General features: G+C 40.7%; 1 protein-coding gene across 1 annotated transcript; it reads left to right on the plus strand.

Moving 5' to 3' along the window:
- The first annotated feature begins 4,735 nt into the window (after nucleotides 1-4,735).
- Depdc7 (DEP domain containing 7) lies at nucleotides 4,736-24,224 on the plus strand. The gene is made up of 9 exons (XM_048360314.1): nucleotides 4,736-4,881; nucleotides 15,158-15,548; nucleotides 17,968-18,095; nucleotides 19,088-19,274; nucleotides 21,219-21,430; nucleotides 22,424-22,566; nucleotides 22,738-22,863; nucleotides 22,963-23,041; nucleotides 23,917-24,224. The coding sequence occupies exons 1-9, from the start codon at nucleotides 4,809-4,811 to the stop codon at nucleotides 24,129-24,131; spliced, it is 1,554 nt and encodes a 517-aa protein (XP_048216271.1). The 5' UTR covers nucleotides 4,736-4,808; the 3' UTR covers nucleotides 24,132-24,224.
- Nucleotides 24,225-25,886: the final 1,662 nt, after the last annotated feature.

The raw sequence follows: 25,886 nt of genomic DNA on the forward strand, positions 1-25,886 counted from the left end.
ATCCAGGCACAGTGGCTCATGCCTGTAATCCTAGCTATGCATGAAGCTGAGATCTGAGGATTGTGATTTGAATCCAGCCCAGGCAGGAAGGCCTTGAGGCGTGTGTGTGTGTGTGTGTGTGTGTGTGTGTGTGTGTGTGATGGGCTTGAACTCAGGCCTGGACATTCTCCCTGAGCTCTTTTTGCTCAAGGCTAGCACTCTACCACTTTGTGCCATAGCACCACTTCTGGTTTTCTGGTGGCTAATTGGAGATGAGTATCACAGACTTTCCCATCCAGGCTGCCTTTGAATACAATCCCCAGATCAGCCTCCTGCATAGCTAAGAGTACATGCATGAGCCAACAGTTGTCAGCCTCCATGAGACTATTATTTTCAATTAACCAACAAAAAGCAAGAAGTGGAGCTGTGGTTTAGGTGGGAAAGCACCAGCTTGGAGCAAAAAAGCTAAATGGCAATGCCCAGTGCTCGAGTTCAAGCCCCAGAACCAGGGGGAAAAACAAGAAAAGAAAGAGCTGTGTATGATGGTTCATGCCTGCAGTCCCAGCTCCTTAGAAGTTGAGGTAGGAGAATCCCTTGAGCTTGGAGTTTGAAGTTGGCCTGTGCAAAAGAGCAAGACTCTACCCAAACAAAAAAAAAATTTTACATGGAAAATAAATGATCAATAAAACTTTGGCTGGAGATATAGATTGGTATAGCCCTTTCCTAGGCATTTGAGATCCTGGATTAGAGTCTTAGCTCTATTAAAAACAAAACCCAAAACTACAAAAAAAATGTTTTTTCACTCTGTATTTTCTTACATTGCTATAGAAAATGGAAGTAGGTGGTTTTTTGTTTGGTGGATTTAGGATTGCACCAGGATCTATTAATGAATCATAAACTTTCTGTTCTCTTTCCTCCCTCTTGACTGGCTTAAGTAAACTTGATTTTAGAGCAGTTTGATCAAGTGAAGTTCTTCCCATATACTAAACAGAATACTGACTTGACATCCCAGGTTGAGAAATGATCGTTATAGATCATTATAAATGAGCCAAATCTGACAGCCTAGTTTACCTAGGCTGTATACCTAGTCATCTTGATGCTAATTCTATGCCTTCTCTAAATACAAAGAAAGGGGCTGGGAATATGGCCTAGTGGTAAAGTGCTTGCCTCTAAATAGAAAGAAAAATACTGTGCAGAAATGAGAATCTTGATGCATGCTGCCAGCAGCTGTATAGCTCAGGAAGGGGAAAAAATAAAGGAAGAGATGAAAGAAGTTTCCTTTTACATTATAAGCTATGATTTTGATACTTTCTAGTTATGCAAGACACTTTTAAGAATGAATTTCTTTCTTTCTTTTTTGGTTGAATTCTTTTTGCTCAAGGCTAGTCCTCTACCACTTGAGCCACAGTGCCACTTCCTGTTTTCTGATGGTTAATTGGAGATAAGTCTCTGGGCCTTTTCTGCCTGGGCTGGCTTTGAATCTTTTTTTTTTTTTTTTTTTTTTTTTTTTGCCTGTCCTGGGGCTTGGACTCAGGGCCTGAGCACTGGGCTTCTTCTTGCTCAAGGCTAGCACTCTGCCACTTGAGCCACAGCGCCACTTCTGGCCGTTTTCTGTATATGTGGTGCTGGGGAATCGAACCTAGGGCCTCATGTATACGAGGCAAGCACTCTTGCCACTAGGCCATATCCCCAGCCCCCTGGCTTTGAATCTTGATCCTCAGATCTAAGCCTCCTAATAGCTATGATTATAGGCATGCGCCACCAGCACTTGGCAGTTCCTAAACATTAAACTTTAAAAACATAAAGCTGACATAAGTATGTATGTATATGTGTGTATGTGTGTGTATGTGTATATGTGTGTGTATGTTGTGGGCATATGCATTTATGTGCATGCAAACTCAGGGCATTGTGCATAGTAGTCAAGTGCTCTACCAATGAGCTACACCTCTAACTACAAGTTTCATATTCTTTTTAGGGTTCTATTGAGGGTATGTGTGCGTGTGTGTGTGTGTGTGTATGTGTGTGTGCATACACATATACACGCTCTAGAACGGGTTTGATCATAGGACTTCATGCTCATCTTTTTTCACTCATGGCTGTATGTGTATATATATATATTTTTAATCGGTTGTGGAGCTTGAACTCTGGTCCTGGGTGCTGTCCCTGAGCTCTTTAGCTCAAGGCTAGCACTCTACCACTTGAGTCACAGCACCACTTCCCATTTTCTGGTGGTTAATTGGAGATAAGAGTCTCATGGACTTTCCTGCGCAGGCTGGCTGTGAACTGAGATCTCAGATCTCAGCCTTCTGAGTAGCTAGGATTACAGGCATGAGCCACCAATGCCTGGCTATGAGTCTATCTTGATGAGGACAACAGTCATATCAACCAACAATTCTATCAATAATCAGTCAATCGACAATCATAGCATCCACTATGTGCCCAACACTACACAGATACTAAATGAAATCTAAAAAGTTAAATATTCTCCCCCGATTCCTCAGCACCACATATATAGAAAAGACCAGAGTGGCGCTGTGGCTCAAGTTGGCAGAGTGCTAGCCTTGAGCAAAAAGAAGCCAGGGACAGTGCTCAGGCCCTGAGCTCAAGCCTCAGGACTGGCAAAAAACCAAAAAGTTCCCTATCCAATTTTGTTTGTGTGCTAAAATAACTAGGAGGTCAATAAAGCCACAAGTAAATAGTAATGTATTTGATATGTGCCATTGTATTCTCAGAGAGAGAATACATCAAGAAATCCGGAAAAAATCTGCAGTGAAGGTGAGAAAGGGTTAGGCCTTATAGGGTGTATAGAACGTAGACAGGAAGGGTTGGGAATGTGCTTAACGGTAGAGTGCTTGCCTAGTGTGCATGAATCTGTGATTCCTCAGCATCACTTATATAGAAAAAGCCAGAGTGGCACTGTGGCTCAAGTGGCAGAGTGTTAGTCTTGAGCAAAAAGAAGCCAGGGACTGGGCTCAGCCCTGAGTTCAAGCCCCAGGGCTTGAAAAACAAAAAACAGTAGACAAGTAGAGAACCCTGACATTACTGATGAGAAAGGCAAGTACAGCACAAACTAACAAATGCCATATGAAGTATCAAAATGGTCACAGAGGTCACCTGTCACCTGCATTTTAAAACTTTTTACTTTATTATTGTTATAAAGGTGATATTTATTGTTATTATAAGGGTGATATACAGAATGATTACATTGTCATGGGTCAGGTAATGAGTACAGTTCCTTTCATACAATGTCATCTGTTCCCTTACTCTCTCCCAGTCCCTCCCTCCCATTTCCACCCACCAGTTGTATAGTTTACTTTTATCAGTGTCCAGTGGTGAGCTCCACAGCTGCATTTTTCACCATTTTCCCTTCCTCTATGCCCTTCCTCTCACAGATAGACACGTGAATATGCTATATATAAAGAAGGAAGACAGATTCATAAAAAAAAAATAAAAACAGAAAAAGAAGGGAGGGGAGCTCTTGTTTCCATATCTTGGAGCTCATTTAAAAAAGACCCCAGTGTTCGCATTTGTCATGATTTGTCTTCCAAAATAGAGGAAACTCCCCCCCCCCCCGAGTAATGACCATGGGCTTGTGTGTTCAAGTTAACTGGTATCTGGGGGTCTTGAAACTGAAGCTCAGTTGGAATTTACCTTTTTGAGCTGTAACCAAGAAATTACACAAACAGAAGCGACATCAGGTTTTACTACCAGCAGGGGGAGAAAGCACATTAAAAAGGGCCAATTGGGTTGACAACCTTTTCTAACTCTGGGGCAGCAAGTGCTCCCCAGGTCTCCCCCACACTCAGTGTGCTCAGTCCCTAGAGTCTCAACTTTTTAGTATGGATTCTCTGAAACAAGCACATGAAGGAGCTTGTGCCAAATAAGCTAAATGGTGAACTTCCTCTTAATATCCTAATTACCAGATTACCAAGCATCCTCATTCTAAAAATACTTCTAAAAATATGTAACAAACGCTAAAAATGACTCAAGTATTCCCAAACTTGAAAAAAGAAAAGGAATCTCGGTCGTTGCTCTTTGGACTGCCCTTCTTTTCAGATGTCCATCACACTGGAACCCCCAGACTCCCTGCCTCAGTTTCCCAAGTAGCGAAGGTGCTTCCTAGCAACACGTTCCCTTCTTTCCCGTCCTCTCTCCCATCCCTCCCCTTCCTGAAACAGACTGTCTCTACTCACCCGACCCACTCACTTCCTTGGCAGCCAGCACCATGCTGTCTTCTTCTGACCTCTAGACCTTGCTCTCCCGGTGAGATAAGAATTTATTTGTTCTTAACGGGAAGGGAGGCCTGGACACGTCAATGCATTTGTTACTATAACATCATTGTAAGCACATTTGTGTTCTAGTCCCACATATTGAACATGGATCGCTTCGTGTGATCATAGCCAGCTCCATGCAGCAGGTGTCGAGACCACCAGCTCCGGTTCAAGTGAGGGCACTTGAAGCCCAGTTAAGCGCTGGCGGGGGAGGGGGTGGGGGGAGGCCGAACCAGTGGGCGGTGTATGGTGTTTGAACCCCGCTCGCCCGGGGAGTGCCCGCGCGGACTCCCCGGGTCGCCCCGCCCCGCCCCGCCCCGCCCCGCGGAATTCTTTACACCTCCGGTCCAGACTGGCTCGAGGTCTTTGGAGCAAAGCAGAAGCTCAGGGTACACGCGGCTCGGGGAGACACGTGACTAACGAAGGGGGCGGCACCAACCTGGAGCCCCGCCCCTTGGCTAAGCCCCGCCCCTACTAGTTAACCGGCCGCCGCGGCGCGGGCACCCAGTTCGCTCGGCTGCAGCGGTTTCCGAGGTGGCGTTCCGGGCGGCCCGCGCCATGGCCACCGTGCGGGAGAAGGCGGCCGCGCTCAACCTTTCCACTCTGCACAGCCCGGCGCAGAAGCCTCCCGGTAGGTGCCAGGGACCCTCTCCGTCCCGCTCCAGGGGCAGCGCGGGGCGGGCTGTGCTTGGCGCGCGGCACGGGCGGGCGGCGGCGTGTGGGGCGTCCGGCCTCCCCCGCCCGGAACCACTCGCGCCGCTCGTCCCGCACAGCTGCCGCCACTCTGCCCTCGCACTTCCAGGTCCTCCCGGCCGCCCTCCCCGGCTCAGCGTCTCACTAAGTTACCCAAACTTCGTCGGGGAGCCGCAGGATGGACTCCGCGTCCTGACTGCGGGGAGTGGGGTGACCCACGGGGGATCCCCATCCCCTCGCCCCCCGTCCCCAGCACTGACCCCGGAGCGCAGCGGGCATCTCCTGGACATTTTGTTGTCCAGAGATGACAACTTTCTGTTGTGTAAATTAGCCTGGCCGAATTTTCTCTATAATCCTATTTCTGTGAATTAGCATTTTTAACCACTCCCCCTTTGATAACTAATTACTTGGCCTTGAGAGAGATCAGGTGTTGAATTCTGTCTCTAGCTTAGTCCTATCGTTTGAGGGACAGTTGGCTTAGGACCTTGATTTCTTCACAGATGTTCAAACAAATGGACAGAATCAGGTGGTGGATCACCTCTAAAATTCTGACCCTACCCTAATCTGCAAATCAGTATGTAGGGTAACTCAGCTGATTGCTAAGCTATCCTGATAACGCTCACTTTTGTTTTGTTTTCTTGATTGGATAATTTATAACTTTTCCCCCCTTTCTGGAGGTGCTGTGTGGTGTGTTGTAGGACTGATTTCCTATCAGACAAAAACCTTTAATTTGTAAAATGCTATTCAGTGAAACAATGACTGCTTTAAGTCAGATGGGCACATCTGTGACTCCACTCTTGTATTTGACTTAATACACCTTTTAATCTTAAGAAATGCTAACGATAAGTGGTGGTAGAGAACCACTTTTCATTTTGGCTTTCCTAAAACTCTGTGAAATTGACCGTGTTCTACTTCTACTTAAAGGATTCAAGCATTTATTGGCTAGGTTCACACTATCTCTTTGATTTATGGTGGTGAAGAAAAGGTAAATACTAGAGAACTGAGGAATTTAAAACCAAGTGATAATTAGAAGTCTTGAAATCTTTAGGCCCTTCCTGAGTAAATGAAATTTCTAAAATTTTACCTGATTAAAAACATGACGTCCTGTCCCCTCACATAACAAAAAATATCAGTCCTGGGCTTTGTCATTAATGAACAGGTTCTTTGGTGATGTGAGGAAATATGTAATCAGAAACTTACCTGGGTTCCAGTGACTCATGCCTGTGATCCTAGCTACTCTAGAATCATGAGATCTAAAGAACATGGTTCAAAGACAGCCAGGGCAAGAAAGTCTACGAGACTTCTACCTCCAGTTAACCACCAAAAAGCTTTGGCTCCAGTGGCTTAAGTACTAGCCTTGAACATAAAAGGCCAAGGGTGATACCCTGGTGTCTGTGGCTCACTTCTGTAATCCTAACTACTCTGGAGGCGGAGATCTGTGGATCACAGCTTGAAGCCAGCCAGGATAGGAAGGTCCCTGGGAGACTCTTATCTCCAGTTAACCACTCAAAAACCAGAAGTGGCACTGTGGCTCAAGTGGTAGAGTGCTAGCCCTGAGCAAAAGAGCTCAGGACAGCACCCAGGCCCTGAGTTCAAGCCCCACAACCCACCAAAAAAAAAAAAAAGCGCTAAGGGACAGTGCCCAGGGTTCTGAGTTCAAGCCCCAGAACCAACACACACACACACACACACACACACACACACGGCTCTGGGAAAAGCTGAATAGCTGACTGGTTAGTTGACAACCATCCTGTACACCGGGAATAGAGGACAAAGTGGATCCATTGTTTGATCTATTGTTTTACTTGCTCCCCAGGAGTCCCTCCTTATTATCATTGTTAATTAACTCCTCTTCCACCTTGCATTGCCTTGTCACAATCCTAGTGAGCAAGGTAACGGGATCCAAGGGTTCTTGGTTCCTTGCCATTCACTTTCTGTGTGAGCTGGCAGCAGCTTTGTACTTTTTCTTCTCCACAGATTAGTAACTCTTACCTACCTCAGACTGGCTAGAGTGACCAGAGACCTGGTTTCTGTAGAAGAAATTAACTTTATATGTTAACCCTCAGCCAGAACTTACAAGACACATGTCTTTTAGTGGACAAATTAACCCGCTTAGTTATCGTGTTATCCCTGTATACTGTAACCTAATTCTTTGCATTTCCCTGGTGTCAATTTTCCAGGGAGCTCAAAGTACTTCCCACATGCTATCCCATTAGTCTCTATGAATTAAAATAGGGCCATTGCCTGCTTTTGTTGTTACTTTTCTTACATAACTCAGTTGTTTTTGTCAGTAGAGACTTATTTTGTGTGTGTGTGTGTATGTGTGTGTATTTTTTTAACTTGCCTAAAACCTTCTCTTCAGAAGCAATCTCTTGTCAGCATATCTGTTAATGCCAAATAGGAGGAAAATAAACTTTGGACTACCAAAACCAATATTCAGCAAAAGTGTTGCAATCTTTTCAGTAATAATGGGAAGGTTTCTCTCCCCGTCCGCCCCCCCCCCCCGCCTTTCAATCACATCTTCTTGGTTTTAACACCCCCAAATCCAATTCTCTATTTTTGTGAATGTTGGTTACTGTCCAAAACATGTAGTCCTTTTCTTTTGATTTGAAAATTCTGTAAATAATGTTTTAAAATTTTATTTGGAAAAATAAAAAAGGGAGCATGTGAATCTGTGTACTACCCATGCTGGGGATTGAACCCAGCTCTACACATGTTAAGTAAGTGCTCTACCACTGGGCTACATTTTTTACCCTTGACTTTTTGAGACAGTGTGTTCAACCCAGGCTGATCTTGAACTGAAAATCCACCCAATGTTACCTCCTGAGTTGGGATTACAGGTGTGTGTCACCATATCCAGCAAAAAACAAAAGGAAAGAAAAAGAGCTGGGAATATGGCCTAGTGATAAAGTGCTCACCTTCTATACATGAAGCCCTGGATTCGATTCCTCAGCACCACATATATACAAAAAAAAAAGGCCAGGAGTGGTGCTGTGGCTTAAGTGGTAGAGTGCTAGCCTTGAGCAAAAAGAAGCCAGGGATAGTGGTCAGGCCCTGAGTTCAAGCCCCAGGACTGGCAAAACAAACAAAAGGAAAGAAAAAACATTTCTTAAGTACAATTCTCTTTTAAATCCTACTTGATTTAGGATTTATAGCTTTATTTTCTGATGAAGAGCTAAGCCCTCCAGTATGTGTTACATTATGGTGTCTCATCTTCTAATGGTCTTTGACCAAATTCCTTTCAGTTTGGCATTGCTATTCAGTTGGAAGGAGTAGGTATCTTGAGATTAAGGACTGAATCCTCTTAAGCTCACATAAAGGAAGAGGTAGGTAGGTAGGTCTTACTGTTGGAATAAATTTAAAATTCAAAAACGGATTTGAAAAGGTCATGAAGTTATTAGCACATAAGAGTTCCCATACGCCCTATATTTAACTTCTTTGGTTATCATACATTAATATGATCTATTTTCACATTAGTTAAATAATTGAGTTGTCCTGACTCTTTAGGGTGCTCTAAACTGAACAGTTTGCCCTCTGGTTTTAGTTATTCATCTGTTCATTGCTGAACACTGCTAGCTATATTTAAAGTACATTGCCTCATGATTCTCTCTCACACATACACACACACACACACACACAAAGTAGTTAAGTAATTTGAACATTTTCAAACTCTAAGGAAATTTAAAAAAATTAAGGTACTAGCTTGTGTCTTAAAAGTCTTATGGATAAAAAATATCTGAAGGGGTTGGGGAGATGGTCTAGTGGCAAGAGTGCTTGCCTTGTATACATGAAGCCCTAGATTCAATTCCCCAGTACCACATATTACAGAAAATGGCCAGAAGCGGCATGGCTCAAGTGGCAGAATGCTAGCCTTGAGCCAGGGACAGTGTTCAGGCCCTGAGTCCAAGCCCCAGGACTGGCAAAAAAAAAAAAAAAAAAAAAAAAGATATCTAAATTATTTTTTTTCTCCAGCCTGATAATTTTATCATTTATAATTTCTAGGCATCCTGAGATTGTAAACAAAATTTTTGCATGTTCAGTTAGAAGTAGCATGTCTTAGTAATTATGTGTGCATGTGAACCTTGGAATCCAGTTTTATCATGTGTATACCTACTTGTAAGTATTTAATACAATCTCACTGTTAGAAGTGATTTTAGCCTAAAGTAGGATTTCACAGTAAGCCTGGTAACTGCATGGTTGGTGCCATGTATAACTTTTGAGTAAATGTACTTCCTTGTCATGGCTCCTTTATGACTTTTTTTTTGGCTGGTCCTGGGGCTTGAACTCAGGGCCTGGGCACTGTCCCTAAGCTTCCTTTGCTCAAGGCCAGTCAGTACTCTATCACTTGAGCCACAGCTCTACTTCTGGCTTTTTATGTTTATGTGGTACCGAGGAATCGAACCCAGGCCTTCATGCATGCTAGCCAATCACTCTACCGCTAAGCCACATTCCCAGCCCTAAAGTCAATCTTAAATGTAGTGTTTATCTGTTGTATTAGCTGATGAGGAAGTCAAACTCTGGAACTGAAAGCTCTTGTGCAGGCTTTCTGAAGCTGACCTGTAGACTCTTAGATTCTTTTGGTCAAGATGCTTTTAGAACATGCTTAACCAGGGGCTGGGGATATGGCCTAGTGGCAAGCGAGCTCGCCTCGTATACAGGAGGCCCTGGGTTTGATTCCCCACCACCACACATACAGAAAACGGCCAGAAGTGGCGCTATGGCTCAAGTGGCAGAGTGCTAGCCTTGAGCAAAAAAGAAGCCAGGGACAGTGCTCAGGCCGAGTCAAGTGGCAGAGTGCTAGCCTTGAGCAAAAAAGAAGCCAGGGACAGTGCTCAGGCCGAGTCCAAGGCCCAGGACTGGCCAAAAAAAAAGAACATGTTTAACCAAATGTAAATAAGAAAGCCTAAAGACATAGATAGTAATGAATGTTAATGAGTTTTCCAGCTCTTACGCAACTGAGGTTTGAGGACAAGCTGTAGGCTTAAATTCTGATTACTAGACTTACAATCCATTCATTGTATACTTTCTAGTCTTTTGAATCCTGTCTGGAAATCAGAAGTTATCAATCTTACTGGACTATGATTTGCTATACCAATATTAATTTTTGCCCTTAGATGATAAATATATTTCAAAACAGCATGTGGGGGATCTGCATTCATCTGGTGAGGTCAGCATTAACACACACACACACAGAGGTTATCCTAGTGTGGGTTTTGGCACAAGTACTTGTAAGTCAAGGGTAGATTATGTGTTAAGAGTATCTGTATGAACATGAGCTAGTTTGGGTCTGTGGGTGGTGATGCTTGAGGGGAAATATCCCAGGGTGCAATAGTTGGGAATTAATGGTCAGTGAGAACAGAGGGGGACCTGAAAGGGCTGAACTGTATCATGCCTAGAGGACTCTGGAATCATTATGTGGCTCACAGGTGCCTACTGTCCTGCTCTAACCTGTTCTTTAATCTTTTCTACAGTGTTACCCAACCTGCAAAACTTCCTGATTTCCCACATTTAAGTAGCAAGCTAATATGGAAAATTTTATTCTTACTTCTTAATTCCCCTGTGAAGATTAGTCTTTTCTACCTCGTTGGGGCTGTATATCCTTCCCGTTTACCCTTTCAATTGTATTATTAATCTCAATAAGTAACCTTACCATATCTTTTAGGATATACATTGTTAACCTATTTGTAGTTCAAGTGTTTTGACTATGTAATTCATCTTTAATATCGCTAGCCAAGCCAGGCTCAGAGGTGGCAACCTGTGGTCTCAGCTACTTGGGAAATAGCAAGAGGATCACTTGAGCCCAGGAGTTAGGTATCAGTATGGGCAAGACCTCATCTTTAAAAAAGGGAGGTTGAGGTTTTAGCTCAGTGGAAGAGCACGTACCTGGCATGTGCAAGACCCTGAGTTTGGTCTGGGGGGAAAAAAACGGTGAACACTACTAGCTTAGAAGTCCATTTTCCTGGTACCTAAAAGACAATCTAATCTCTCCCAAGTTTGAATCACTCCTTTCTTACTTTCCTGTCTTATCCCTAGGTACTGTGAATAGTACATATTATAGCTTGCCTTATTTTACAGTAGTGGCGATTAAATGTTTTTAAATTCCTTGGTTAAAGATTCACAGATCTTCAACTGCTTTGTCTTGTGTCTTCCAATCCCTTTGGTTCTTATTTTACTTAATCCAAGTCTTCAAGAAAACGTTAATTCCATTTATCTGTTTACCTTTGTTTTTGAGATAGGATCTTGCTATGTACCCTAGGCTGACCTTGAACTCATGTTCCTCCTGCCTCAACCTGCGTGCTGAGTTCCACCACATCAGGCTTCATGTTTAAGCAGTAGAAAAAACTAATAAATATATACTAGCTGTGTAATTAGGGGAAAACTCTTTAACTCATTGAACTTTTGGTTTCTTTAAATTAAGATTATTAAGATCTGTTTTGTGAAGAGGCAAATTTATCTGGATTAAATGAGCCTGTCATATTGTGTATACTCAAATGCTAGGTATTATTAATAAGGACTCAGTGAAGACTTGAGGAAAAACTACAGAGCATACATTATGTTTATTTAAATCTCAGTTCTAATCTCTGGTGTTTTAGGAAAGAGCATTGGTTGGTAACAGTTTTTATTCAGTCCTTGTGGATAGAGACAGAATTATTACCCCTGCAATCTGGATACCAAGAGTGACTTGGACTTATTTTGAGATTTCATAAATTGCTTCAGTTGGCTTTATTTAGAGACTAAATGCAGGGCTGGGGATATGGCCTAGTAGCCTCGTATACATGAGGCCCTGGGTTCGATTCCCCAGCACCACATATACAGAAAATGGCCAGAAGTGGTGCTGTGGCTCAAGTGGCAGAGTGCTAGCCTTGATCAAAAGGAAGCCAGGGACAGTGCTCAGGCCCTGAGTCCAAGGCCCAGGACTGGCCAAAAAAATAAATAAATAAATAGAGACTAAATGCTATCATTACAAGTAGTAAACTTAGTTCTAGCTTGACATATCCCATTATTGTCCATAATTCAGTTCTTCAAACTATTCACATGATAGTCACAAGACTGGTAGCAATTACTTCCTTTTTTATTTGGTCCTGCTTTATGAATTATCTTCACACTTAAAGTATAATTTTGATAACTGAAAACAATCTGAAGGTGTGGCTCAGCTGGCAAAGCTCTTGCCTACCTAGCAAACACAGGACCTGAGATCAAAACTACTACCACACACAAAAAAGCAAACAACAAAAAACATTTGTGCTGATTATTTTTTATTTTTTTATTTTTTGGCCAGTCCTGGGGCTTGGACTCAGGGCCTGAGCACTGTCCCTGGCTTCTTCTTGCTCAAGGCTAGCACTCTGCCACTTGAGCCACAGCACCACTTCTGGCCATTTTCTGTATATGTGGTGCTGGGGAATCGAACCCAGGGCCTCATGTATGCGGGGCAAGCACTCTTGCCACTAGGTCATATCCCCAGCCCCTGTGCTGATTATTTTAAATTATCACAGTAATAGATAGCAAATCCATCTACTTTTGGTATTGAAAATCTACAAATAAACATGAAAAGACTTTTATGCTTGCTATTTGTGTGGCAAAATATTAAAATTGCAAGTAGTTAAAAATCATTCTAGGGGCTGGGAATGTGGTTTAGAGCGCTTGCCTAGCATGTGATGAAGCTCTGGGTTCAATTCCTCAGTATCACATAAACAGAAAAAGCCGGAAGTGGTGCTTTGGCTCAAGTGGTAGAGTACTAGAGTACTAGCCTTGAGCAAAATAAGCTCAGGGACAGTGTCCAGGTCCTGAGTTCAAGCCACAGGATTATCCCCCTCCCCCCAAAAAAAATCAGTGTATGGTTCAGTTCACTTTATTTGAACACAGAGATGAATTTATAGCTCTAGGGAGCTGGGAGTATATCTCAGTGCTAAACTGTGTTTTTGCATGCCCTAAACCCTGGGTTCAATCTCCAATACAAAGGAAAAATGTCTAGTTCATGAAGTGCTTTCAGGACTCATCTTATTTTTCATCTTATACACTATCTTTTGTTAAAAAAAAAAAAAAAAGGAAAACAGGGATGGGCACTGGTGGCTCAAGCCTAAAATCCTCCTTGGAAGGCTGAGATGTGATGATCACCTGTTGAAACCAGCCCAGGCAGCAAAGACTATGATACTCTTACCTCCAATTAACCACCAAAAGCCAGAAGTGGACCTGTAGCTTAAGTGGTAGAGTGCTAGCCTTCAGCAAAATAGCTCTAGGGCAGGCAGTACCTAGGCCCTGAGTTCAAGCTCTAGGATCAGCACACCCACAAAAGAAGTAAGTGACATGTCTTTTTTTATACTTATTGTCAAAGTGATGTACAGAGAGGTTACAGTTTCATACAACAGGTGTTTTTTGTTATGTTTTTGTTTTGCCAGTCTTGGGGCTTGAACTCAGAGCCTGGGCACTGTCCTTGAGCTTCTTTTGCTCAAGGCTAGTGTTCTACCACTTGAGCCATAGCACCACTTATGGCTTTTTCTGTTAATGTGGTGCTAAGGACTCCAACCGAGGGCTTCATGCACGCTAGGCACTACCACTAAAGCCACATTCCCAGCCCTGTGCTTGTTTTATAAATTATAAATCCACTTGTTCCTTGAATGATGTTTTCATTTTTAGGTTATCTTAAAGTAACTAATCATTTTTCTACTTCTCTGCCAAGATACCCTAAAAATGAAGTAATATGTTTAAAGAAATAAGCGAGGAACTAGTGGCTCATGCCTATAATCCTAGCTACTCAGGAGGCTGAGATCTGAGGATTGGTGTTCAAAGGTAGCCTGGGCAAGAAAGGTGGTGAGACTCTTATCTCCAATTAACCACCAGAAAATTGGAAGTGGCGCTGTGGCTCAAGTGGTAGAGTGCTAGCCTTGAGTAAAAGAACTGAGGGACAGTGTCCAGGCCCCTCAGTTCAAGCCCCACAACCAACAACAACGGCAACAAAAATACAAATTTATCACTGCTGAGTTTTCAGAGTATCATTGAAAAGAACAAAACGTAAAAGGGCATGGCTCTGTTTATTTGAAGAAGGAGGTAGGAGAAAGGGAGGGACCAGATGTACCATTAGCTAGATTCAGTCCCATTAGCATACTGAAACCTAAGCCCCATTTCCTTTCACTTGAATTGCTTTTTCTTTTCTTCTTTACAGTTTTACCAAATAACCCATTTAGTAAAACAAGAATAAAATATGATAGGAAAAAAATTGAGAGCTTGTTTTCCTCCTTTGGTGTTGGACTAAAATCTTGATTTATTTCTGTGCCTATCCTGTCTTTTGCAGTATGGATAAGCTCCTACTGAACAGGAACCAAATTACTCTGCTTTCCAAGTACTTAAATCATCAACCTGTATAATAGGAATCTTTAACATAGTACATTCCTGTAACTTCTGTATATTATGTGGGACTGAAAAACACTTCAAAGTCATACCAACTATCGGTCAGTTTCAGTGCTACCTATTCAATATGGAAAGCTGCACATGCCTGTATGAATCAGTTTTCCTTCTCTCCAGTAGAGATGCTCTTTGCCTCATAAGGTCATTACCGAAGATCAGATAACTTCTCTGAGGCACTTGAGGGCCTTGCACTCAGGAACTAGGAACTCTACAAGGTCCTCCCTGATCTGTCCTCTCCATCTCCAGTTGATTTTCCACCCCTCACTGATGGCTCTTCCTAGTGCTGCTCCATCAGGCTTGCTTCAGCCATGCTGGCCTCCCTCCCATTCCAGGAGGGCTCACTCCTCCTCAGGCCTTAGCTCTTTCTGTTCTTTGCACTTTCCCCAGTACAGCTGGCTTCCTGGTTTTACTCAAATTCCTGCTCAGATAGAACCTTATCAGTAGGTCTTTCCTGACGTCCATTTAAAGTAACATTTTCTTCCTTACTCAGCTTTTTCTGTTTGCCACCAACAGTGCACACACATTTGTTTGTGTCTTGTTTGTATCTGTCCCCGGTCTTTGTAAGTCCACAGCAGAAACTTTTATTTTGTTCACTGTTGCATCTCAGCCCATAAACTACTATTCAGCGTATTCAGCTAATGTAGGTACTTTGTTTTAATGAATTGTCATCAGTAACTACTTCAGTAACATGTTTCCATAGTGTCTCTTCATTCATAACTTTGGAAATCACCACTTTTTGCTACAACTCATTAAAAATGAACAAAGTACTGATTCTTGGTTTCTCTGTGATCCCCCTCCCTTCCCTTTTCTAGGTTTCAGTGTGGCCCAGAAGCCATTCGGAGCCACTTACGTATGGAGCAGCATTATAAATGCTCTTCAGACCCAAGTGGAAGTGAAAAGACGAAGGCACCGTTTGAAACAACATAATGACTGCTTTGTTGGTTCGGAAGCTGTTGATGTCATTTATTCTCACCTAATTCAGAATAAGTACTTTGGTGATGTCGACATTCCCCGGGCCAAAGTAGTGAGAGTATGTCAAGCACTCATGGACTATAAGGTATTTGAAGCAGTTCCAACCAGAGTCTTTGGAAAAGACAAAAAGCCCACATTTGAAGATAGTAGCTGCAGCCTTTACAGGTTCACAACCATGCCTAACCAAGACAGTCAATTGGGCAAAGAGAACCAAGTATATTCACGTTCCAGGTAGGTTTATAGTAATAGATTATCATAAAAGGTTGACAGTTCATCTGCTTTTTTAGGAGACACTGACTAGCTTTAAATTGCATAGGAATATCAGAAGCAATAATTTTGGTTAAAAATCTAAATCTGTGGGTAAATTTGGTAGCATGAAATTTTGTTCACTTTATGGATTACCTCCTTGCACAGCCAGCCAAAAAAGTTTGATTTTTCTGCCTTAAGTTTTAGGTGGAATGCAAAAAAAAAGTTAGAAAATTCAGATATAAAGTGGAATGAAAACAGAGAGATCCAGATAGTTGGCTAGCTCTAGAATCTGGAAAGTGGCAGACATGAAATATGAAAGACTTGTGAGGGATACAATACTGAGGACTTCAGATGACATTCTAAGGAATTTGTGGAGGGTTCTGTGTGATGAGACAGGGTCCCCATATATTGTCTAGGCTGTCTCTGAACTAGGCTCAAGTAATCCTTCTTCCTTGAGTAGCTGGGACTACAGACTTGTTCTATTGTGCCTGGCATATTTGGATTAGGTTTACAGGTATTGGAAGGCACAGAACAATTCTTAGTATGATGAAATTGTATTTGAGAAAGGTGATTTGAGGATGGGGATGTAACTCAGTGGTAGAGTACTTGCCTAGCAAGGGCGGGGAGAGTTCATCCTGCCAGGTATATAGGTCAGTCTAATAGGGAAAACTGGTTAGGAATCTGTTGCAGTTTTGCAGTTTGCAGATGTGTGCTGCACTGGACAGCATGGGGAAGAGTTGATAATCACAGGGAGACTGGAGAGACAGTTGAGGAAACTAGTGATTGAACTGAATATGGGTGATGATTATTTAATGAACAGTAAAACAAATTCACCTTTTCCTTGTATTCTCAGCAAAGGTAACAGTGTTATTTGAAAATCTTATGATTTAGACCTTACTTACAGTCAGAGTTTTAGTGTATTGACTTACAAATATTTAAAAAGTCTGATTCTAAAACATGACTTAAAAATGAACTCTTTACATAGGAAAGAAATAAATAAAGATAAGGTAGGAAATGTCAGCACTTTTTTCTATTTCAGTCTTTGTGTGTGTGCGTGTGTGCTCACATGCACGTGCCAGTCCTGAGATTTGAATTCAGAGCCAGGGAGCTGTCCTTGTGCTATTTTTGCTCAAGGCTAGCAATCTGCCATTTGAGCCACAGCTCCGCTTCCTGTTTTCTGGTCGGTTAATTGGATATAAGAGTCTCATGGACTTTCTTGTCTAGGCCAGACCGGCTTCAAACTGCAATCCTCAGATTGTAGCCTCCTGAGTAGCTGGGGTTACAGGCATCAGTCACTGGCATCTGGCTGGTACAGTCTTTCATGCCTTATTTAAAATCCCTGAGACCAGAAGCATTTAGGAATTTGCCAATTTGAGATTTTTAGAAAGGTTATTTTGTATAAATATCATGTATAGCATCCTTAGAGGTATCTGAGATAGTGTCTGGTAATGAAACAAATATTTCTATTCATACTAACTGGGGTAAATAAAGGCTATAATAATCTCAAGATAGATTTGTTACCTTAATGGTTGTGAATAAACTTGGTTCTTAAAAGCTTTTGTACTTTAGAATTGTAGGAAAAGGATTATAAAGATGCATATTTGGACAGTGATGAGCAATATCTAGCAAAGAAGGCTCTAGAAATAAAAAGATAACTGAGAAAACCACCAGGCATAATGAAGCTCAGTTATATTTGAGGTTTTTTTTTTAGACAAGAGTCTCACTGTATTAAGCTTGAGAAAGAACATTTTAAAATTCTAAACGATTTGAAAATATTTAATTCTACTCTTAGAATTTACATTTGTTCTAAAATACGTCACCTCAAAAACATAAAACAAAATGATAGGGCTGGGAATATGGCCTAGTGGTAAAAGTGCTCACCTCGTATACATGAAGCCCTGGGTTCAATTCCTCAGCACCACATATATAGAAAAAAGCCAGAAGTAGTGCTGTGGCTCAAGTGTTAGAGTGCTAGCCTTGAGAAAAAGAAGCCAGGGACAGTGCTCAGGCCCTGAGTTCAAGCCCCAGGACTTGCAACAAAAAAAACAAAAAAACAAAACCCAAAACAAAATGATAAACAACTGGAGAAAGGAATCTAACTGAGCTCATTATGCTTAATTAAATTAATGACTTTGGACTAGAGGCATGACTCAGATGGTGGTAAATTACCAGCTGAGCAAGAAAGCTGAGTAAGAGTGCAAGGCTCCAAGTTCAAGCCTCCATACCAGCACAGAAACAAAACAAAACATACATCTAGTGGTTTTATAACTTACTTTAATCCTGGGGCATACTTTGGTGGCTAGTGCTCATCATTATCCAAGTAGATCTACAGTCCTTTTCCTGAAATTCTGATAGCTCTTAAATACTAAATTTTTTCTATGACATACTAAATTTACTTTAGGTATACAGATACTTTATTTCAGTCATCTGATATCAAGTCAGACAGCTTGGAGGATCTATGGGAAAATCTGAGTTTAAAGCCTGCTAATTCCCCGGGTATAAATATGTCTGCAACTTTATCTCCACAAGGTAAGCTATTGATGCAAAGCATGAAATAGAACACTCGCTTTTTTTTAAAGTAATTTTATTGTCAAGGTGATAAACGGAGAGGTTACAGTTATATACATAAGGTAGTGAGTACCTTTCTTTCAGAACACTCACTTTAAATACAGCTGTTAAACCATGTATACTAAGCACACTAATGTGTACTAATTGAAAAATAGGAAACGGGGAAAAAATAAAGTTGTTTAAAAATTTTCAATAACCTTTATTAGAATTTAAATATTCAAGGCACAGTAAAAGAGGGCACTATGTATTAAAGCTGTTTATATTAAGTTTTAACAGAAGTCTATTATCTTTTAACAAATACATCAGTGTTATAACTCTTGAACACAGACTTTTGTCCTATCAACTGGCAGAGGTTCAAATCTCAAATGTTTGGCATGCATAGTCTCACTTAAATTGTGCTATTAAATATTTCTTTCCCTAAAATTTTACTCAGTTACATAAAAAATTTCTTACATTAAAATTTTCTTACATCAAAACATTAACAGAAGTCTTTCATTCTATTCTTCCTGTGGCAGTGAAATACGTCCTAAGGATTTTGATTTCTCCCCTTTGTTCCTCATGCCAGTTGTAGAAACCCTGAGTGGAATAATCTGCAGCCAGTAATTTCAAACCAATTTTTAGATTGAATGAATCATTCTTTCTTCCAACGTCCTTATTAACATGTTATATGACTTGATCTCTTATCTCTGACAGATTGCTTTATATAGTACAAAGAATGAGAAGAATTCTTGTTGTTCAAAAAGTCTGTTCTCCTACACTTTAACAAATCTTTAATTGTTTTACTTTGTTATAAGAAAGCACTTCATAAGGTTTGGTTTCCTCTTGCCTCTTTCCCTCCCCCACCTCTTTATTTGGCCACAAATTTTAGCAGCTTAGACCTGCCTAGACAAATATTGTGGTATTTAGTAACTATTAATTGTTACCAATGACCTTGTCATTTTTTTTCTGTGTAGTTATTAATGAAGTATGGCAAGAAGAGACAATTGGGCGTCTACTACAACTTGTAGACCTTCCATTTCTTGACTCTTTACTCAAACAAGAGGTTGTACCTAAAGTTCCTCGACCTAAGAGGCAATCTGACCTGGTTAACAGCAGTAACTATCTGGATCGAAGGATTCTCAAGGCCTATAGTGATTCTCAGTATGTATAAATATAATGGTTTCAGGCTGTTCATCGGTAGATTACAGATTATGGTTTTAAGTTAATCTTTTGAGTTCTATGCATAGGCTCAGCTATGCATTGTCAGTTGTTGATAATCAGTATTTGGTAAAGTGAATAAAATTATATTTGCCAAAATTAGAAAAAGATGAAATTTCATTATTCACATTCAGTTTTGAGTGAAAATGAAGATTATGCTCCATATTATCTTTGCTAAAATGAAGGATTGACTGGTCTCTTAATGAACAGATTTGACAGTTCTTGGAATCCTTTCACTACATATGCTCTTTTGTATGTCAGTGTATGTATATGTATGTATGTATGTGTGTGTGTGTGTGTGTATGTGTGCACATGTGCACATGCGCTGGCCCCTTGAACTCAGAGCTAGGCACTATCTTTGATTTCTTTTGCTTTCAAGGCTAGCTCCCTGTCACTTGAGCCACAGCTCCACTTTTGGCTTTTTTGGTAGTTTATGGATTTTCCTGTCTGGCCTGGCTTCAAACAGCAATCCTCAGATCTCAGCCTCCTGAGTATCTAGGATTACAGGTGTGAGCCATCAGTCCCTGGCTACATACACTCTTAATATTCCTCTAGAATGATTGTTAAGTATTTTCTAATTAACCAGTTTTACTAAAGAAATACAATGAAAGTAACTCTCACTATCATATAACATTATGAATATAAACCTTAAGGTTTTAAAGACTTAACCCCAGGTACTTAGAGAATAAAGATTTTTCCCCCCTTAAGGGAGGGTTTTGAAGTTCTCTTTTTCCAGTTGATTTAATTTTAGTGATCCTCAACAGATAGTGTTCCAGAGCAGTTAAGGAGATAAAAGTTTTGAAAGGAATACAGTTTACCTGTATAGCGCTTGCTTCTTAGTTCTACATTCTAGTCATTTGTTAATAAAAGTAGTTGAAGGCCAAAAGGGAACTTCAAACTTTATATGAAAAAGTAATTTTAGCTTACTAATTATAATAGGAAGCTTATTTTACAAGTTTGCATTTCTAAAACCTAAATAAATGTATGACAAGTTTAAAACTTGAATTTTCACATAGATTCAGAATTTATGACCCTACAAGTCATCTAGCTGCATCTTTTTATGAAATAACTTGGCTTGCCCTCAGAAATGAAGTGACCTGCCTGCTAATTCACCTGGGTCTTGGCAGAATTAACTGCCCTGAATCTATGGCAATAGAGGAACGTGATTGTTCAGTATATATGTTGACAAACTAAAGATTGTTTTAGCCATTTTATTTGTTAAAATGTAACATTTTTCTTAAGTTATTTAGCTGCTAGTCATGTTATGTACTCAGTATTTATTTATTTTTTGCCAGTCCTGGGCCTTGGACTCAGGGCCTGAGCACTGTCCCTGGCTTCTGTTTGTTCAAGGTTAGCACTCTGCCACTTGAGTCACAGTGCCATTTCTGGCTGTTTTCTATATATGTGGTACTTGGGAATTGAACCCAGGGCTTCATGTATACGAGGCAAGCACTCTTGCCACTAGGCCATATTCCCAGCCTCAATATTTATTTTGAAAATCTATCTTCCTATGTTCTGTCCTAGCTAAAATGAGATGACAGATATTGCACACAGCTCTGAAGTTAGCAACTCTTGTGTTGCAGAAGCTGTGCTTGAGGAGTCAGATCTCCATGTCCAGTCTCCAGTCCACTTCTGCCTGACCCCTGTGCAAGTCACTAGGAATTCTGGATCTTCATTGTAAATGAAGAATAGTTTGAGGCTGGAGGTGTGGCTCAGTTGTAGAACACTTGGTAGGCAAGGCCTGAATTCAAATCCCAGTATGGCAAAAGAGAAAGACAGTGTAGAAATGTATCCTGATAGCAAGCTTGAAATAGCTAATAAATTAGGTATTGTGTATATACTTTGTATTCTTTGCCTTGAAAAATAATCTTCCTCTTGTCATCCTAGGGAAGATGAGTGGCTCTCTGCCGCAATTGACTGCCTAGAATACCTTCCAGACCAGATGGTGGTGGAAATAAGCAGAAATTTTCCTGAGCAAGCAGACAGAACAGACTTAGTGAAGGAACTTCTGTTTGATGGTATTGCCAAATATTATGGTAGCAGAGAGCCACTATTAAATCACTTATCTGATGTTCATAATGCAATTGCGGAGCTCCTAGGTAAGTTAGGGTATTCAATTTTATATATTTAAATTTTTTATTGTTTTATTTTTATTATTATAAGGGTGATGTACAGAGGGATTACAGATACATAAATAGGGTAAAGAGTACATTTCTTTTTGTATAATGTCACCCTAGATTTTATACTTTGGAGGAAACAATGTCTGTTGTCCTGAAAGTTAGTCAAATAATACCTCTTCAAGCTGGGAGTGGATCTGGATTAATGCATATAAAGCAGACTGTCAGAAACTCTAAAGTTACGGAGAAACATATGTGCCAGAGAAGGTTGCTCTCACTCACTGAAGCTTAGCATGGAGCTGCCATCTTCCTCAAAATTACCAGCACCACCACCATCCCTTCAGTCTCTTCATAGTGGCCAACACTTTTCTTTGCTCTTCTCTCAGTAAGCCAGACTTCATGATATGTTCAGAACAAATTGGGGGTTTCAGAAGAGCCCTCCTACTTTTCTTAAGTAGAGCTGGATACAACAGCATCATATATGGCAGGTCTTCAAAATCTATTTATTTGTTTTGTTTTTGTTGCCAGTCCTGGGGCTTAGACTCAGGACCTGAGCACTGTCCCTGGCTTCTTTTTGCTCATGGTTAGCACTCTACCTCTTGAGCCACAGTGCCACTTCCGGCTTTTTTCTATATTTGTGGTGCTGAGGAATCGAACCCAGGGCTTCATGTATATGAGGCAAGCACTTTACCACTAGGCCATATTCCCAGCCCTCAAAATGTATTGAATTAATGAAAAACATACAAATTAGATTTAATACCCAAAGATATTATATGACAAGGACATAAACTTAGGGTATTAATCACCAATTTGAGAACAGGCCGCCTTTATAATATTGGTCATTCATTTTAATTCCCAGTCCTGTTCTTGTTTTTGGAGATAATTTTATATAAGTATTCTACTTAGTGTAGTATTCTACTTAATGTATTCATATTTAGTCAATTAAAAGCAGTTCTTTTTCTCTTTTGGCTCAAGTAAATGGAAAGACTGAAATAGCGTTAGAAGCTACCCAGCTCTTTCTGAAGCTTCTGGATTCCCAAAACAGAGAAGAGTTTAGAAGACTACTGTATTTCATGGCCATTGCAGCACATCCTTCCGAATTTAAATTACAGAAAGAAGTAAGTTCTGTTTAAATGTTAATTATAGTCATCAGCCTTCATATTGTAAGACTGTTTTATCCTCAGCATCAAGTATGTTAAATTGATGATAGCTATTAACATTTTATCCCCCCCTTACCACTAAACTTTGCCTTTTAAATATGTAATATGGGATGTGTTTTTTATTTTTAGAGTGACAACAGAATGGTTGTGAAAAGGATATTCTCAAAAGCTATTGTCAACAATAAAAATTTATCCAAAGGCAAAACTGACCTTCTTGTACTCTTTTTAATGGATCACCAAAAAGATGTGTTCAAGGTAAAACTATGACAGTAGTTAAAGCAAACATATTTATCATAACTCACATGTGTAAATTAAAATGCATTTGAATAATGTCCTGTCTCCTTTTTTTTTAAGATTCCTGGAACTCTACATAAAATTGTCAGTTTTAAACTAATGGCCATACAGAAGGGAAAAAATCCAGATAAAGACATAGGTAATCACAAAAATAATTATTTTCATGATCTTCTAAAGATAAATTCCTAATGTTTATTTGAAAGTATCTTCCCTTAAGCAGCTAATTTTAACTAAATTCTGAACATTCTTCTCTGGGTTTTAAGTACTTAACAGAGAACCTGCTGTGTCAAAAAGCAACTTGAGGGCTGGGGATATAGCCTAGTGGCAAGAGTGCCTGCCTCGGATACACGAGGCCCTAGGTTCGATTCCCCAGCACCACATATACAGAAAATGGCCAGAAGCGGCGCTGTGGCTCAAGTGGCGGAGTGCTAGCCTTGAGCGGAAAGAAGCCAGGGACAGTGCTCAGGCCCGGAGTCTAAGGCCCAGGACTGGCCAAAAAAAAAAAAAAAAAAAAAAAAAAAAAAAAGCAACTTGAGGTTGGAGGCAGGCCCAGGTTGTAGGGTGCCTGCCAATGACCATAAGGTATAATAGTGAGTTTGAGTTTGAGTCCTGTCTCAGATAAAAACGAAAAACAAAACAGAAAAAAAAACAACAGGTCACTCTACTGACTAGTCAGGAGTATTTAATGTGTTTTACAGAATTGCACAGAAAAGCATAAATATAGAAAATATTGCTTGGGCTGGGAATGTGGCTTAATGGTAGACTGCTTGCCTGGCATGCATGAAGGCATGGGTTCAATTCCTCAGTACTACATTAAACAGAAAAAGCCAGACGTGGTGCAATGGCTGAAGTGGTAAAATGCTAGCTTTGAGCAAAAGAAGCTCAGGAACAGTGCCCAAGCCCTGAGTTCAAGCCCCAGGACTCCCCCCCCCAACTCCCTCCCCCCGCCGAACCTGATATTTAGTTAAATTCAAGAATTACAATCATTGAACTTTTTTGTTTTCAACACTAAAGGCTATATTTACTGCCAGAGAATGGAAGAAAGTGATTATTCCAGAAGTACACAGAAAACAACCAAAGATGAGCTATTGAATTTATTGAAGACTATCCATGAAGACACAAAATTGTCTGCCAAAGAGAAGAAGAAATTGCTAGGTCAGTTCTGTAAGTGTCATCCAGACATCTTCATTGAATACTTTGGAGATGGAGTTTCTGATATCTGTATATAATTTTTAATAATAAATTATGTATCCTAAAGATCCAATCATACTTGTAAGCTTGGAAGTTCTAAATATGTACTTAATAAAATTTTTTATAACGTTGTGTGTCACAGACTATTAGTATTTCCATTAAGCAGTGACCTCTTAGGTGACTTGATTTGTAATTTGTGATCCACATTTTATAGAATACCATAGGTATTTTTATTTTTTAAGATTTTATTGTAGGGGCTGGGAATATGGCCTAGTGGTAAAATGCTCGCCTTGTATACATGAAGCCCTGGGTTCGATTCCTCAGCATCACATATATAGAAAAAAGCCAGAAGTGGCACTCTGGCTCAAGAGGTAGAGTGCTAGCCTCGAGCCAAAAGAAGCCAGGGACAGTGCTCAGGCCGAGTCCACACCCCAGGACTGGCAACAAAATACAAAACAAAAATGTGAAACTACAGAACATAAAATTAAAAAAAGATTTTATTGTAAAGGTGTTGTACAGAGGGTTACAGTTACCCAGGGACAGTGCTCAGGCCGAGTCCACGCCCCAGGACTGGCAACAAAATACAAAACAAAAATGTGAAACTAGGGAACATAAAATTTAAAAAAAAGATTTTATTGTAAAGGTGATGTACAGAGGGTTACAGTTACATGAATCAGGTAAAGAGTACATTTCCTTTTGAACAGTGTCACTCCCTCCCTCATTCTTTCCGTTTTTCCACTCCTGACTTCCCTCCCCCGAAAGTTGTATAGTTCCTTTCCAACATAGTGTGTAGTAGGTTTCACATTGGTTCACCCTTTGTCCCATCATTTCTGTGCTTCCCACCATAGGTATATAGATGATGTGGCATTAATGTTTATATAAAAAAGTACTTAAGTCTGTAATCACATATTAAGAGGAATTATGATTTGCATTTTCATAGGTCCTTTTTGTTTTGGCAGTGCTGGAGTTTAAATTTGAGGCCTTGCACTTGCTAGGTAGGCACTCTACCACTTGAGCCACATCCCCAGCACAAAAGGTACTTTTTTTCTTTGCCAGTCCTGACCCTGGAGCTTGAACTCAGGGCCTGGATACTGTATTTTAGCTTTTATGTTTGTTTGTTTTTGCTCAAAGCCATCACTTGAGCAACAGCTCCACTTCTTGTGGGTTTTTCTGCCTGGGTTGGCTCTGAACTGCCATCCTCTTATCTCAGTGTGAGTTACTAGGATTACATGTATGAGCCACCAGTGCCTGACTGGAAAGGTACTTCTTAAAGATGAGAAAGATACATGCTATGATACAGTGAATTGCTTATGATTATAAACTGTATACAAGTCATAAATCACTGTTCTACAATTGTCATCTTTTTATTTTTTGGCCAGTCCTGGGTCGTGAACTCAGGGCCTGAGCACTGTCCCTGGCTTCTTTTTTGCTCAAGGCTAGCACTCTGCCACTTGAGCCACAGCGCCACTTCTGGCCATTTTCTGTATATGTGGTGCTGGGGAATCGAACCCAGGGCCTCATGTATACGAGGCAAGTACTCTTGCCACTAGGCCATATTCCCAGCCCCTCATCTTTTTATTTTTGCCAGTGCTAGATCGAGATTGAACTAAGAGCCTGGGCACTGTCTCTGAGCTTTTGTGCTCAAGGCTAGTGCTCTACCACTTAAACCAAACTATATTTCTGGCTTTTTGGTGACTTACTGGAGATGAGTGTCACAGACTTCTATGCCCAGGCTAGCTTCAAACTGGGATCCTCAGATCTCATCTGAGTATCTGGGATTATAGAGTGAACTA

This window comes from Perognathus longimembris, chromosome 13 (assembly GCF_023159225.1).
Source record: "Perognathus longimembris pacificus isolate PPM17 chromosome 13, ASM2315922v1, whole genome shotgun sequence".
Taxonomy (NCBI): domain Eukaryota; kingdom Metazoa; phylum Chordata; class Mammalia; order Rodentia; family Heteromyidae; genus Perognathus; species Perognathus longimembris.

What these genes read in the sequence shown, in the direction of transcription:
- Depdc7 (XM_048360314.1), top strand. Translation starts at nt 4,809, where the DNA reads ATGGCCACCGTGCGGGAGAAGGCGGCCGCGCTCAACCTTTCCACTCTG. An exon ending in TGCAACTTTATCTCCACAAG is followed by an intron (nt 18,096 to 19,087) that starts GTAAGCTATTGA and finishes TTTTCTGTGTAG; the next exon opens with TTATTAATGAAGTATGGCAA. An exon ending in TGCAATTGCGGAGCTCCTAG is followed by an intron (nt 21,431 to 22,423) that starts GTAAGTTAGGGT and finishes TTTTGGCTCAAG; the next exon opens with TAAATGGAAAGACTGAAATA.